A 17111-nucleotide genomic window follows, 5' to 3' on the forward strand; every position below is an offset into this window, starting at 1 on the left:
GATAAATAACATCTACGAACAGGCTTTGGGGACTGCAAGATTAGTTGTTAAGCAAAAGTCGCTACTTCCTCCCTTTAGTGTATAACCAGAACAACCCAGAGAGCTGAAAATCAGATGCTGATGCTGAGACTGTGACTCTTCTTCTTGACGGTTTCAGATTTTTAAATATGTGAAAGCGGCCTCAGTGTCTCTATTGAAAACCTTCTAAAATACATTCTGTTTTATTGTTAAAACAAAATACATTAGGCTCATACACTTGACTATATTAATATATATAAACTAACAACAGTCTGTAATTATTTTACGTATTAGAGCCCCATGTACATTTTGATTTGATTAAATTTGATTTCCTAAAATTTTGAAAATCTGAAAGTTTCTAGCATGTTACCTGGTTAATCACTTGACTACTTTGACCTCCCTACTATTAGAACCTGTAAGAAGACACAAACTCAGATGTGTACAGGAGCCAAAGCAAATGTTTGGGGTTGGCAGGGAGGGGAGGGGGTGTGAGCTTCAGGAAACCAGGCAGTTCTGTCTGTTCACGTTCAGTGTAAAACAAAACAAAAAAACACTGCTGGCCAAAAAAATATGTTCCTGGGCCATATGTGGTCAAGGCACACTGGCCCTGATTTCTAGTCCCCTGTCAGCCTAAAGATTTTATGATTCCCAGTATATTTGAATTAAACTAACATCCGAAGTACCTTTTACAAACTATATATTTTTAAAAGGCCTAAACAAATTTGCTAATTGATCTTTCTTCTGGGAACATCCATTTTTGACAGTTTGGAGCCGGTCTATGAAATTGTACAGCACCAGTTACTGTTACCCAGAAGCTCTGTATTTTATCTCTTAATATAAGAATGTTGACCAGCCAATACTGTGACAAAATCTAGTAATTCCATAATAAATGTTTCAAGTACAGTAAGTAAAAGAACAACTTCTTATTGTAAGTTAAAGGTTGGGTTTTTTTTTTTTCATCTAATTATCTAAAATTTACAGAGGCAATAAAATTAATTTTAATTTTAAGGGATAGCAAAGAAATGAATTTCTGAATTGAGGATTTGGGGAGGGGGAAGATGGCCCTATCAGCATTACCTAGACCTTTGTGCTGGCATAAGCAGCCTCGTTTGCCATTGTAGGTTGAGTCTGCTTTTGTTTACCAGATAGAAACCTTAGTGTTGGCTTCCTGAGGATAGCCAGCCATCACAGGGCAGTGAGCACAGGCCATTAGTAATGGAAACACCATGGATATATCACCGTATACCTCTGTGAATACTGATGCTGTCTTTTCATTCAGATGGTGTCTATACTACATCTGTGCATGCATGTGAGCATGCATAAGTACATATACATACATCTGTGCTCTATGTATACATAAATGTGTAATATAGCATAGAATGTATAAAATAAACATATCCAATATTCTGTCTTCATTTGAGAGTAAGCCCTCTGCATTTATTATTTTACTGTATACTCTGGAAACTAGAGCATATGTAATTATTTATGATTATTTAAACTGTTTGCACATTAGGAATGTTTAAGCAGCTTAAAGAAGAATAAATCACCAATTACCTTCAAGTTCCTGTTCCTAACTTTACTGATATATTACTTACATGCCTACAAGATAACTGCTTAATGGCACACAAGCATGGACTATTTCTATTTTGGATCAAAATGGCCAACATGACCCTTGTGCTATTTTAATGTGATTCATCTAATATTCAGGAGTCCTGAAAATAGGAGATGCTGGAAACTTGAATCATTTGAGAATGTCATTTGCTTTGGTACTGTTTTAGTGCTAGCCCACAATGTGGATTTGCTTGATTATTCCATTTTCAACTACATTCTGCGATTGTAAATTCTTAGATCTTATTGATACTTTAGAGGTGGTAGTAACACATCCATATGCTTTAACCGATGATCAGTCAGTAGAAATGTAATCACTGCCTAGGTAGGCACTTTAATTCAATATACTTTTTGTAGTCAAGTTTCCAGTGGCATCAGGAAGATGAGATTATGTGGCTGAGTGTCGACTTCACAAAGCTAAATCACATGCAGAGTAGAACCTCTCATTATTCCACCCTAGATTCCATGCCATGGGATCATTTTATCCCTGAGAGAATTTTATAAAGTGTTTTTGTACTTCTAATAATAAGGACAAGCCCCAACATTAGCCCCCGTGACGTGGAATCTCACAGGTTAGTTAAAATTCCTTTCTTTGTCTTTAACATTTCCCTCATGTTGTATTCCATGTCATTCATTGTAGAATGGAATGAGTAAAATGATGGAATGCGACATTTTCTCTGGATGTACAAAGAGTATCCATTGGCCCTCAGGTTTTTTATTGGAGATCTGGGAAATCGGGCCATGTATGAAAGGGAGAAAGAAAGTGCAGTAGAGCGTGGGGTACATTTCAAATGAGCTTTGGCTGCACATCATCATCACAGTTAACCATTTATTGAGTAATTACTATGTGTCACACACTGGGCTAAGCATATTAAAGCCCACAAATGTGAAAGATAATTTTACCTTTAGCGACACGCTCGTGTGAGCATAGAAACACACACACACACACACACACACACACACACACACACACACACACTGAGGGCAGCCTCAGGTATGACAAACTGCAATTCAGTTTAGACGCTTGTTTGATTCACCAGCAATACTTTGAGGTGCTGCCTGACTTTGCAAGACACTTAAGTTAAACCTTCATCTAGGTTATTACCAGCTGCTGAGCCAGTTTCTTCTTACCCATCTACATTTCTGGATGTTTGTGATAATGTCAGAAGGCCATGGGGACCATGTCATGTCCTTTGGGAAGACATGAAGGTTCATAATGGTTCTTTTGAGCACACTGCCATTTATCAATTTCTCTTTACAAAGTCTTCAAACAGACTTCTCACTATTACCATGTTCATTCGTAGCCTTTCAAGTAATTTTGGTTATGTTCATTTGATACAGCCTGTCCCATCTTTATGAGATCCCTAACTCCTGTCACTTATCACTGAGAAACTACATTCTTTTATTCAACCACATTTTCTAAGAGAATGAATCTGTTGCTATCAAATGATCAATGTCATGTGAAAGGAGTTTCTTAATAGCATAAATTTAAATAGCTCATCTTAATAGTCCAACAAGCTCAAAGGCTGTTTGTATCAAATATAAGGTTGTGTCAAGTGCTACCTGTTCAACCTTTGCCATAAATTCTGACTCAGTGGCTACTAATGATAGAAAAGGATTGATGATGGCTGGAATTAACCTTGGCAAGAAAGAAAAGCAGTGTCATTGGGGCCAGTTATGAGCTAACTTACAGAGGTACATTTGAGGATTAATTCAGATAGTAGCCAAAGGGAAAATGTTTTTTGGTTCACTAAAAATGAAATAATAATTTTGTGCATAACCTCTGTTGAATGAATGCAAAGATGCAAATTACATATGGCAAAATATATTTCACATCACTTCTGATCTTTCCTTCTGATAGAATCCAAATTGTTGAATTAAAACACACATAGGTGATTTTTGTAAATGAAAAATATATCTTTTACATTGTAATGGGTTGTTGCTTTTTATTTTATGGTCACTAATACGTATTCATTTCACATTTGGACAGATACAGCAGATGGCGTATCTCAGGAGCTCTTCTCTGCTGGCTTGGTTGATGGTCATGATGTAGTTATAGGTAAATCATTTTCCCGTATACAGTGTCTTTTTGTTGGTCTATCAAATGTAAATGCATTCAGAAACAAAAGTTTTCATAAAGGAATAATTTACTCTGGATGTTTGAAAATTGCGTCTTGAATTCTTATCTTTTATGTGGAAGAACTGTGTAAGACTCCTATTTCATTTTCTTTTTTAAAAAGCTCTTACTGTAATTCTGTCCCATTTAATAAGAGCCTCACTTACTGGAAATGTAAAGAAGAGCCTAGAAGACCCAAAAGTCTATGATGTAGAAAAATAAGATGGTATAAATTCCACATACCAAAGCACAGGAACCTCTGAGGTCCTCTGTCAGAGTTTTCTCTGTTCCTTCTTTGGGCACAGTTCTAATGAACTTAGATACTAGTTTTCCGAGCCATTAGCAAGATGAATCACAAGGTCTTAAGGTTGGATGTGACTTAAGAGATCATTCAGGACAGTTCTTTCATTGTGTGGACAAGGACACAAATTCCTGAAGGGATTCCATGTGTTTTCTGGAGCCATGCAGCTGGATTGGGACCGAGGCACTTCTCTTTGGGCACGTAACTGTTTCTACTGCTTTGAGAATAAACAGCTGCATGGAGATGGGGTGCCCACTATATAGAGGCTTGCTTTCGGGAGCAGGAGATGACTGGAGGCCTCCCTGCATGGCATGGAGGGAGGGGGCAGGAAAGCTGTAAGAGATAGACACTATTATCTAAGAAAAAGTGTAGCCTGTAGGGTGAGGGTGAGAAGCTCCATGCTCCTTAGATAATCCGATTTGTGAAGATTTCATAATGTAGTCCATTGCTGGGTATTCATATTGATGACCCTAAGTAATCAAGATTAGTTAACATTGTACTAATGGCAATGACATTAATTAATTATATTGTTAATAATTATTATAACATCATATTAGGGTAATGTGTATTATGATCAAACTTTCTTCAAAAATAACCGAATTAAAAATGATGCTTAAAATGACTTTGGGCCCCATAATTGATGTGTTTTAACTTAAAAAAAAATCGCTCAAAATAAACCCTTTCCCCAGTGCTGTTGGAGTTTGTAACTGAGGGAGCTTTACGTGGATATGCTTCCACATCAGAGTAATCTGTTCCTGTAAACTACAGTGTAGGTCATTATATAAATGAATTATTTTTGAGAGTACCTGAGGTTTTAGTGGCAGATTAGGATTCTCAGTAAAGAATCAGTATCTAATATGTTAATTTTTTTAATGTTTATTTATTTTGAGAGAGAAAAGAGAGTGCAAGTGGGGGAGAGGCAGAGACATAGGGAGAGAGAGAATCCCAAGCAGGTTCCGGGCTCTCAGGTGGAGCCCAACATGGGGCTCGATCCCTGAAACCGAACTGCGAAATTATGACCTGAGCCAAAATTAAGAGTTGACTCTTACCTGACTGAGCCACGGAGGCGCCCCTCTAATATGTTATTGACATACAAACAATATGTCATAAAGGTGAAGATACTTTATAATTAGATATAATTAAGCTCTTTTTCCTTTCAATTGTATGTGATTTCCCAAGGAAGCTCTGATTCCTCTGCCAAGTGATGCATATATAAAGAGAGAGAGACATAGTTTAAAGCAAAGTGGCATACATACATATACATAGGTATGTATGTATCTCTTGATATTTTCTGTCTCTCACACTTTCCTTTAAAATCTTGGGAGATATCATGGCCAGCTGAGTTCTTAGCAAAATGTTCTGATCAAATGTGAGGGAGAGCTTGAACAATGAGGTGAGTTCACCTTTGGTGTCTACCGTAAATTCCATCTCAGAATTGTTTATGTTAACAGTTCCTTGGCAAAGATAGATGCTCTTTATTCTCATTAGAAAAAGTGAGCACACGCCTTTGTTTCCTGGTTGACCTGACAAAATAAGGAGAAAAGTTCATGGCTTGACCAAGATTAGCAACAACTATGATCCATACACTATACAGCCTGAAATAAAAATTAATTAGTAAATATAATAATCTTAAACTTATTTTAAATACCTACTAATGTCTGTTATTGGGCAAGAAGTTAAGGATGAAAGCCTTTTGACTTGAGTTAATCCTGGCAGGTGGTAAGGAACATGGAGAATAAGAGAGATTCATGGAAAGATACTAGGTTACATCTTTTTTGTAAGCATGGGCTTGCTTCAAGCCTTCAGTCAAATTTAGTATACTTCTTTTTTTTGCCTCAGTCTCAGTTGAATCTAAACTAAAGGATTTGGGGTTGTTAAGTTCTGTAAAAGAGGAAATTAAGGCAAAATTCCTATACAATTTATTGAGTGTGTTTTAAATACAATATCAGATAGCCTTTATTTTTTCATACTTTACTTATTCTGCCAAATATTTTTATTTTGGCTTTTCCCCCCTAATTGGAGCTAAAGTATAAGGTGTTGGAATAAGGCCAAGCATATGCAATTCCTCCTTATCTAATAGCACTAAAAATTAGCCTTACATTTTTGGATAATGCCTTACAGAGTTGGTGTATTTCATTTGATTAGTTCATCAGTTACATAAAGTAGAAAGGACAGGTTGTTTTTAATCTGTATTTAATGGGTGAAAAGGGAAGGTCAAAAGATTCTGGGATGTTGTAACTTGTCATGGTCTTTGACCTTGCATCTTAGGACTCTAAGCCCAGAGCCTAACCCTGACCCTGACCTTCTGTGTACAATCAATCCAATGTCTTCAGCCTTGAAAAGTAGATCCAGATCATTTTCAATGATTTTTTTTTGTTTCTCTTGGAAAAATGAAAAGCATATCTTTACTTGCTTTTCATACACCAGTAGATGCTTAGTATTTTAACTGCAGACTCTTTGATAAACAGATAAAGTGTGCTTAACTGTCTTCCTGAAACCAGTCCCAGCAATTCTCTGCTCTCTCCTTTATCATCTACCTCCCTCTTTACATTTGTATTTCTCGCATCTTACAGAAAGCCCTGTCTTTGCCCCAGCCCCCATTATAGCTATTTCCCTCCACCCATCCCCCTTACAGCTAAACTCCTCAAAAGAATTGCCCTTGACTGTAATCCTTTTCCTCCCACTGTCTCCTGAGCCCACTGTGGTCAGGCCTTTGACCTTCCCTCTCCACTCAGGCTCTGCCTTGGCAAAGCTGCACCCGGGGAGGGCGCTCACCTGGCGTGTGAAGTGTCAAAGCACAGGTGGGTGTGGCTGGAGCAGAGTGACCCAGAGCGATAGAGGGGGGATCTGTGCTCTGTGAATGACAGCTTGCTGTGTTCCTGGTTCCTCAGCCCAGTGGTTTGTTCTCAGTCCCCCCACAACCACCCCCCCGCCCCCGCCGCCTCCCACTATGTGGCACATGAGCAGCCCTGGACAGAGCAGACAGTGCCTTTTGCCGTGATAACTTTTTTCATTGGTTTTTAAGATTTCATTCTTGGTTCTCCCACCTTATTGGTGTTTCCTTCTCAGTCTTTTTCGTTGGTTGCTCCTCATCTCTCTGACCTGTAAATATTGACATGCTCAGGGACCCTTTTGTTGGGCATCCCCTCTTTTCTATAATAATCACTCCCTTGGTGATCTCCCCTAGTTTCGTGGTATTAATGTTTTCATTCTCTAATTCCCAAATGTGTTTCTCCAGCCCAGACCTCTCCTTTGAATTCCGGACTCCTGTCCAGTTCCTTTTGTGGTATCTTCTCATGAAAGGCTAGTAGCATCCCAGGTGTAATTAACATCTCCAGAATCCAGCCCCTGCTGTGTCCTCTCGATCTGCCCCTCCCCCAGCCTGCTCCCTGGGTTGATGTCATCTCTTTTCTGGTGCTCCAGCTGAGAGCCTGCATTGTCCTTGACTTCCCTTTCTCTCATACCTGACATCCAGTTTACCAGAATGTAATGGCCATTATTCCCATCTTGCTTCCCATCCAATTTCAAGCCTCTCTCATCTCTCAGTTGAATTACTGCATTCTTCCCTTTGCTGGTCCTCCAGCTTCTGTCTTTGCTGCCTTTCAGCCTGTTCCCTTCTCAGCATCCAGAGACATCCACGTAAAAAGCAAGCTAGATGTAAAAGTAAGGCCACATGTAGTGTGATTCCATTTATATGAAATGACCAGAATATGCAAATCCATAGAGTCAGAAAGTAGATTAGTGGTTGCCAGGGCCTGAGGGGGACACTGGTGGCAAGGGGGCGGGGGAACGGGAGTGACTGCTAATGGGCATGGGGTTTCTTTTTGGGGTGATGAAGTTCTTGTGGAATTAGAGGTGGTAATGCTGCACAACCTTGTGACTGTACTAAAAACCACTGATTGTACACTTACCTCAATTAAAAAAAAAAAAGCCAGGTTCCATTAATGCTTGAAATAAAAACCTCTAGTGGCTTTCCATCCCACATCTCAGTGGCTTACAGCCCCCTACATGATCCATCCCTGTCACTTCTCGGACATCCCTCTCTTCTTCTCTCTGTTGCTCGTTCCACCTCAGCCACATCAGCTTTTTTACTTGCCATTCTTTCTTCCGGGATATTCCTTCCCTAGGACACCTGTCTACCTCCTAGAGTCTAAATACTGCCTCTTTTTAAAATAGGATTTTTTTTTAATGTTTGTTTATTTTTGAGAGACAGAGACAGCATGAGTGGGGGAGGGGCAGAGAGAGAGAGGGAGACCCAGAATATGAAGCACACTGCAGGCTCTGAGCTGTCAGCACAGAGCCCGACACAGGGCTCAAACTCACAAGCTGTGAGATCATGACCTGAGCCAAAGTCGGACGCTCAACTGACTGACTGAGCCACCTAGACGCCCCTAAATACTGCCTCTTAAAGGGGCCTTCCTTGACCAGCCTACTTAAAATTGCAGCCCAACCCCCACACCCCTTCCTCATTTATTTAAAAAAAAAAAAACTTTTTAAGTTTATTTATTTATTTTTGAGAAGGAGACAGAACATGAACAGGGGAGGGGCAGAAAGAGAGAGTGAGAGAATCCCAAGCAGGCTCTGTGCCATCAGCACAGAGCCCAGTGCAGAGCTCAAACTCACAAACTGTGAGATCGTGACCTGAGCCAAAATCAAGAGTTGTACACTTGACCAACAGCCACCCAGGTGCCCCCGCCTCCTCATTTAATCATTTTACTAAGTCTCTCCCTGTCTAACAGGCTATCTGCTTCATTTATTTAGTTAACCACATAGGTTTTCCCTGGAACATAAGTTCCTTAAAGGCTAGGATTTTTATCTGTTTTCTTAACTGTTCTGCTCCCACCATCCCAAACTGTGTACTTCATATAGTTGGCACTCTGTGAATCCTTGTTAGAGATAAACAAATACCATTTTTAAATACATGGGTGTCTCATTTACTTTGGAAACAAAGAGTATTTTGATCCCAGGATCCCAGGTTTTTAAGAATCTTACTTTTGAGAGTGCAGAATTCAAGTAGTATTATATAAATATGAAATGTGTTCAACTTGACAACTATACAAAGAAAAAGTAGTCCAGTTAAGCTTAGAGCATTGGCATCTAGAGGTTTGAATGATTTCTTAATGTGTAATTTTCCATCTTCCATAATATAAAGCAGCTACCATTTAAATAGGTTAAAAATCTTTTCCCCCCCATCAGAATTTTCTCCTGAATTAGACATGCTTAGGGCAACATTAAAAAAAACAAAACCTGAAAGAAGCAATAGTATATGTTATGGAGCAATGAATGTTATGACTTTTATTATAGACTTTTATTATAATGTAGCAAGCATACGTTACAACAAGTCTTCAGCACCTGGCGTCAGGGTAATCTGCCTTTAGTGTGGGAACCTTTACAAACCACAATCCTTTGGATTGAAGAAGGAACGGTATAGTGACATGGAGTGATTGTTTTTGTGCAGAAGCAGAGCAGTGCAGAGATTCAATGCACTGTTTGTAGACTGCAATCATAAACCCACTTCAGTTGTGCTTAAATGCAGCGCTACCTTGGGCAAGAAACAGATGTTTTTAGGCCCTGTGTTAGTGGAAAGTGATAGATTAACAAGGCCTCCTGGGGGAGTGTTGGTTTGAAAAAAAAAAAAAAAGGTTAACTTTGTAAGATGCAAAAGTTGGTGATATGCATGTATGAATTTGCTTATCTTGCCTGGCTGGGAAGGCTGACAGCTCAAGAGAGACCAGTTCTGAGTCCCCATTTCAGTTGTTTCTAAGAAGGATCCCAAGGATCCCTGATACAGTGAAGCAGCAGAGAAACTTGTTTCCTTTGCCTCCTCCTTGAAAACCAGCCAATCAGAAGTTTTCTCTGCAATAGCAGCACAGGGGAGGAGAAAATGTGAAACCCAACTCACGTTCAAGACACAGCAAAAGTTCTGAATTTTGTTCAGGCCTTGTGATCCATGATATTTTTGAGTCTGTTTTGAATGAGTGTTAGAACCTCGGCAGTAGAGGGAACAGTGATGGGTGCTAACCTAGCCACTTGTCTGTCCTGCTCAGGGGCTCCTCCAGGGGTCCTATCCAGGGGCCGGATTCCACAGTGGGTGAACCTGGGGGGAGGTGGCTGCTCAGCAGCTGCCTTCCCAAGTGCCTGCTGACTTCCTTGCTGGGTCTTTATACCACCATTTCCTGGCTTTTAACAACATGTGTGTATATATTTTTTCCCGTAAGTGGAGTTTAGAACCAGATGTTAGAATTTCTGTTTCCTGAGAAGCGAGCTGTGTTTCTGCATTCATTTATGCAATTTTCCTTTGGTGGAGCTTCAGCCTAGCCAACTGGTTCTTACTGCACTGGAAGCTGATATTAGCTATGTGTATTCTCAAAGCGCTCTCAGTGGACTTTCGGACATGTGTTCATGACCCCGGAGTGCTCTTTTCCTGCACACTAGAATCCTGTTCAAAACCTGTCTGCCCTTCAAGAAGCACCATAAATGCCATCTCCATGCAGCCTTCTCTGATGCTCACCCCACCCCCCCCCCCCTTAACAGATCCAGGACAGCTTTTCCTCGTGTGAATTCCAGAGAACTGTATTTTACCTTTAGAGACACGTGGCTTTCATCCTGCTCTGCTTTCTGGTGCCTGCCTTCTCTTTTTTATTTATTTATTTATTTTTTTTTTCAACGTTTATTTATTTTTTTTTTTGGGACAGAGAGAGACAGAGCATGAACGGGGGAGGGGCAGAGAGAGAGGGAGGCACAGAATCGGAAACAGGCTCCAGGCTCCGAGCCATCAGCCCAGAGCCTGATGCGGGGCTCGAACTCCCGGACCGCGAGATCGTGACCTGGCTGAAGTCGGACGCTTAACCGACTGCGCCACCCAGGCGCCCCTGGTGCCTGCCTTCTCTTTGTCTGGAGGCTAAGAGCGCCTTTAGGGCAAGGCCTGTCTTCTGCTTTATTGAACCTCTACCATCCTTGCCACACACGTAATAAATATGCCTGCGGATAAAGGAATACATTTAACCTCATTTGGCAGACTTAATGCTGCAATAGTCCATGGATTGATAATTTATATATATTGTTGTACCTTCTCAAAAGTGAAGAGTAATTCACCATAACTGATGTTTTCCTATCTTTCTGCCCCCTTCACCTTTTTCTCTTCCATAAGAATAGACTTCTCACACAACTTTAGCGTCTTGCCTCTTGGGAAGGAAATATGGTGGTTCCAGAAGGTATTCTTTCTTCTTGCACTTGCTGAAGCTCCAGTGTTTGTCTCAGCATGGACCCTGAAATGCCCATATCACTCTTTTCTTGGGTGCTTATGAAAAATGCACATTTCTGGATTCCAGCCTAGAGCCACATTTCTGATTCCAGCCTAGAGCCTGGAGTCTTGGGCTTATGAGTGTAGAAATTTGCTTTTATTTGTTTGTTTGTTCGTTTGTTTGAGAGAGAGCATGTGGGGGAGGGGCAAAGGGAGAGGGAGAGAGAATCTTAAGCAGGCTCCACACTCAGCATGGAGCTGGATGTGGGGCTTGATCTCACAATCGTGAGATCATGCCCCAAGCTGAACTCAAGAGTCCAGACATTTAACCGACTGAGCCACCCAGGTGCCCCCAAATTTGCATTTTTTAACAAGCATCCCAGGTGATTCTAATACACAGTAGGATCTCATGGCTGCTGCTTTCTTTTCTGCTTCCGGTAACCTTTGGAAAGTGTTTTTAGCTTATTGTGTCATCTGTATCTTTTCCAATCTCACTAATCTTTGTTGCTTTTTTTTTTTTTTTTTTTTTTTTTTTTTGCCTTATTTGATTCTACTTTTTAAGAGTCTGTTTTAAAACTGTACCAGTTTGGGGCACCTGGGTGGCTCAGTCAGTTAAACATCTGACTTCGGCTCAGGTCATGATCTCGTGGTTCATGAGTTCGAGCCCTGCATCGGGCTCTGTGCTGACAGCTCAGAGCCTGGAGCCTGTTTTGGATCCTGTGTCTCCCTCTCTCTCTGCCCCTACCCCACTTGCACTCTGTCTCTGCCTCTCTCAAAAATAAATAAACATTAAAAAAATTTTTAAAAAAGCTGTACCAGTTGACGTTTTAAAATTGGAGTGTGTATAAATGGTAGAGACGTGTGGAGAAGCTTCATTGGTATAAATTTTTTACCATAATGAGTCAGTACAGTTTTTCTGAGAACTGCTGCTGTCCAGGATGCAGGAGGTCCCCAGTGGCCCTTCAGCTTTTATTTCTAGATAATGGCAAAGTGTCTTGAGTCTCCAAAGTATGTAAGCAACAGAACTTTGCTCATTCGTGAGCATATGGTTGGGTGTGTGAAGTGCCTTCTTCCCTCAGCTATAGCCAGGGATATTTTAGTCTGTTGTGAGTGATCTGGGATTTATTGAGGAGCACTATGCTTTTACAATGAAACTCTTGGGAAGGAGTGAACATATTCTCTTATATTCAGTTCGGTGATTATGCTGTGATGTTTACTGATGTTGAAATTCAGTAAAGGAAAACTTCCGCTAAAAAATATTGTCTCTGTTATACAACTGGACTATGATTTTAAAGTGGTGACAGATTATAAAAAAGGAAGAAAAGTCCTGAAGTCCTTTCTGGGTTTTAGACAGGGTTGGGGTTAGTTGAATGATGTCAATAAATACAGTTGAGTGATTCCTGATTAAAAGTTGTCTGCATGTTAAGTTTAATAGTGTAAGGAATTAAGGACTCTAAGTGGCTTGGGAGAACTATACTGATTGTTCTTCCTTACATATATTTATCAGAATTAAATGTTGAGCTGTTTAATATGGTACATAGGGTTTAATATGGTACATAGGATTTTAAACATTCAAAATGTGCCCCTACAAATTTGATTGTAGCTCATTGCTCCTGGCTTCCCAAGTATCTGTTTTGTTTTGTTTTGTTTTGTTTCTATTTTAAAATACCTTTAGAAGTGCCTGGTGGCTCAGTCATTAAGCATCTGACTTAGGCCCAGGTAATATCTCACAGTTTGTGAATTTGAGCCCCGCATCAGGCTCTGTGCTAACAGCTCAGAGCCTAGAACCTGCTTTGGATTCTGTGTCTCCCTCTCCACCCCTCCCTTGCTCACACTCTCTCTCTCTCTCTCAAAAATTAATAAACTTCAAAAGAAATTTTAAAAATTAAAAAATCTTTATTGAGGTATCATTCCCAATATAGGAAAATTTATTTTAATATGAAAAATTAGTATACAAAAATTATTTTAAAGTATTTACAAGTGTTAATCTGGAACTGTCTAATATAAAAGTACCATGCTTTCAGATGAATGACTACCATTTCTAGCTGAATTCTCAAATACTCAGAAATCAAGCTCTTTGGAAAGGACTAGAATCAGGGTTGATGATTAAATATTGAAAGAGCTGTTTGTTCTGTGCAATGCTGGGACCAGCACATAGAATGTGCAGAGCACATAGAAACACACACTCAGCGTTAATTTAGTCACAAACCTAAGTTAATATATTTTTAAGTTTATTTGATTGCAACAGAAAGACAGACTGAATTAAAACATAATTCTTATTTTAACAGAGTATACTTTTTATAGTCTGATGACCATCCCCTCCCCCAAACCTTAAGGGAATTAAACAGAAGAAACGTTTTCTTAGGAAACCAAGTCAAAAGCTAAAATAAGCTTCCCACACCTGTGATGAATTTCACTGTCAGCCCCAGTCGCCCCCTCTGCTTATCTGAAAATTCTAATGGAAAATGATTGAATATCCAGGTAAGGGTTGGCAGACTGACTGTTTATAAAGACATTCTGAGTTAGTGAGGGGACAGTTTAAAATTGCCTTTCAAAATATGGGCAAATGTTATTTCCAGGAACTTGTAGAAAAGCATAAAATAACATCTGTAATTTCCCCCAAAGGTGTTCTCGGTTTCTTTATTACATGATTATGAATTAGTGCAGCAGTAAACCATACTGTAAGCCCTAATTTTCTAATTAACTTTGTCACTTTTTATTTAGTTAGGAGGTGTGGATCCTTTTTAAAACCACTGATATAGATAGACTCCAGTTAGGATCTGTACTTAATTTCACTTAAGTGAAACAAGAGCTTGCAAATGGATTAGGCCTAGATACTCCAGATGAATGACTACCATTTCTAGCTGAATTCTCAAATACTCAGAAACCGAGTTCTTTGGAAAGGACTAGAATCAGTGTTGATGATTAAATATTGAAAGAGCTAACTTAGTTAGCAGAGTCTTGCTTTTTTCAATTACTTCAGATTGTCCTGTTTTAATTTATGTTAATCCGTATTTTAACTCTAGAATCAGATATGCCTGACGATTGTATTCAATCTAGCCGAACTTTCTGCCTATGAAATTACAATAAACTCCAAATTACCAGTCCCTACTTGTAGTGAGAATATCTTTCTGGTGAAAGTAAAGTAGGTTTATTCTGGTACAGGAAACCTGGTCTTTCTAATATTATCCATTTTTTTTTAACACTACCAGCTGTGTAGGATTTAAATTAAACGGCTCTTTTCCTGCACAGTCTATTCTATTAGTAGATTGATTTGTTTTTGGCTATAGTTAGTGTGTGTGTGTATGTATTTACCCACTTCAGAAATCTCTGGGCCTACATGAATCCTAACTATTCCATCAATAATACAGTATTGTAGATACAAGTACATGCCCAGTTGTGCTTGTTAATAGATTCGAGGCAGATCTCCTAATCCCAAACCAATTCTCTATTTTTTTTTTCTCTACTAATTGAGATAAAGGAGAATATACTGCCTCCTAATTTCTTGTATAACAGAAAATAGAACTCCCTGTTTACCCAATCAAAAAATTTTGAAGCCAAGAAAGAAAATTACGTCAACATTTTTGATGCAATGTGGGCTTGTCATCACTATTTTTTAGCTTCATGTCTAATTATAATCTTACATTTATTTGATCCTGTAGCTTGCATTTGCTTACCATTTTTTAAAAACAAAGAAGTTCTTCTTGCCAAACCCAAGAAAACCTAGTTTTTATTCTTGCACTGCTAGGTTGAGTATCCAAAAGGTTATAAGAACGTTTTCAGCCCAGATTCATTTTAAGGCTAAGGAGAGACCTTGACTGACCGCATTGTAATAGATTGAGCGTTAGGTCTTTTTTCATCACATTTACACTTTTCCCATTGTATCATCAACATTTGTGTCCAGTTGTGTTCCTGAGCCAACGTTCATCAGAAGTAGCCACAGTACTGTGTAAGCCATGGCAAGCATTCTATAAATGTTGGTTTTCCTGGAGGATTTCATGTCAGGTGAGACATAAAGACCACCCAGTAGGAATTTGTAGTTAGGAAAACATTTGAATAACTGTGGGTGCAAACTCACAGGCCTGGCTCTACAGTCCTCTGGCCAGGTACACTGTGATGGACTGCAAAGAAGGAGCTGCCTGTTAGACTTGGGAGGGAGGTTTGTTTTTTTCTTTTTGGGGTGGGGGGTGCCTAACTTTTTAATAGCAAAATGCCTTAATCTTCACCCTTAGGGAAGTTGGTCTGCCTTAAGAGGTTTGTTACTTGAAATGAGAACATCCCATTCAAAGTATCTTTTCAGTAATAGACCCCCAGGAGGACTAATTTGTAGCAGATTTTGAGACTTCTACCAGTTTGTGATTGTTAGCTGGGTCTTTAGAAACTCAATATGCTCATGCCTCTTTCTTCACTGGATGAATGGTTCTGGGGTCAGGATTCTGCCAGCTCTCTGCTCTTTCTCATCTGCCTGTGATATGCAATGCCAGGAGGACAGGAAACGGCTTCCAAATTGCTTAGGCTATAACCTTGCTTCCCTTCCCTCTGAGTTGACTGTCAGTTCTTCACATATTTTTCTTAAGGTTTTGCTTCTGATTGTCATAGTTGTCAGTGGAGCTGAGTGGTAAATTGAAAATGGCATGCACTTGAAATTTAACATCCAATAGAAAGGTAGAATACAAATTAGAGGACATGATTTGGACAACACTATTCTTGGGAAGCATAAAAACATAGATAGTTCTGGGGGACACCTGGGTGGCTCAGTTGGTTGAGCATCCAACTTCAGGCTTCGGTCATGATCTCGCAGTTTGTGAATTCGAGCCCCACATTGAGCTCACTGTTGTCAGCGCAGAACCCTCTTCAGATCCTCTGCCCCCCTCTGTCTGCCCCGTCCCTGCTCATGCTTTCTCAAAAATAAAAAATTAAAAAACAAAACAAAACCTTATAGATTGTTCTGACTGATGGGCTTCTCAGCTCCTGCTGGAGCTCTCAGGATTTCTTAAAAAAAAAAAAAAAAAAAAAAAAGGGTTAGCTTCAGTGCTCGTAAAAATTGTTACCAGGTAAGGAATCAGTATGAGAAATTTTTGATATTTTCTTAGGGTGGATTTTTTTTTAACATCAAAAACATAGAACTTTATACTTAAAATAACTGAACGGTGCTTTCTGTAGTTAATTAGCAGTTACTAAATATAACACCTCAGGCTTCTTGCCATAGTCTGAAATGTCCATGCATTTCGAATGTCTACAGACCAAATAGCTGTTAGCCAAGGAGAACAGAAATTCCCCTGGGATATTACTGAGTCCCCAGAGGAATGTGTCCCAGGGGCCACATTGCTTTGTCTTGCTGGTTGCCATGCGGTGGGCTCACTGGCTCCCCTTGTTCCCTGCCCAAGAGACTGAAGCATCCTCACTGGTGAAATATCACCAGCCAGCATGAGGGACCCAGTGCCCACAACAGTGGTGCTGTTTTTTGAAGGTCCTTGGGCACTTCTTTATTATCGGGCCAGAGTGGTACTTGCCTCCATGCAGAAGTGGGAACAAGGGCCTTCTACCACACTTTGTCATGCAGGCCCCGAAGCTGCCCTACTTCATTTATTCAATAAACAGAGCATGTAATCTACTCTGTGCCAAGTACACCAAATGAACAAAACAGAGTTCTTGTCTCCATGAAGCTCCCAGTGTAACAGGAGAGGAAGACACAGGTGTGGGTAACATTAGAAATTGTGAGACGTGCTCTCAAGGAAAAAGGTGCTCTTTTGTGCTATAAAGAAAGTAATAAATAAGGGTCCTCATTTAGATGCAAGAGCAGAGTCAGCCCCTCTGAGGAAGAA

General features: G+C 39.8%; 1 protein-coding gene across 5 annotated transcripts in view; it reads left to right on the top strand.

The window, feature by feature from the left end:
- Positions 1-17111, top strand: part of STK39 (serine/threonine kinase 39) — a 311497-nt gene that overhangs the window by 242032 nt on the left and 52354 nt on the right. For all 5 annotated transcript variants that reach the window (XM_047869279.1, XM_047869281.1, XM_047869282.1 and 2 more), the window contains exon 16: positions 3617-3685. In XM_047869279.1, the coding sequence (XP_047725235.1) occupies positions 3617-3685 (69 nt within the window). The remainder of the gene's footprint in view (positions 1-3616; positions 3686-17111) is intronic.

The sequence above is a fragment of the Prionailurus viverrinus genome, chromosome C1, assembly GCF_022837055.1.
Source record: "Prionailurus viverrinus isolate Anna chromosome C1, UM_Priviv_1.0, whole genome shotgun sequence".
In the NCBI taxonomy this organism is placed as follows: domain Eukaryota; kingdom Metazoa; phylum Chordata; class Mammalia; order Carnivora; family Felidae; genus Prionailurus; species Prionailurus viverrinus.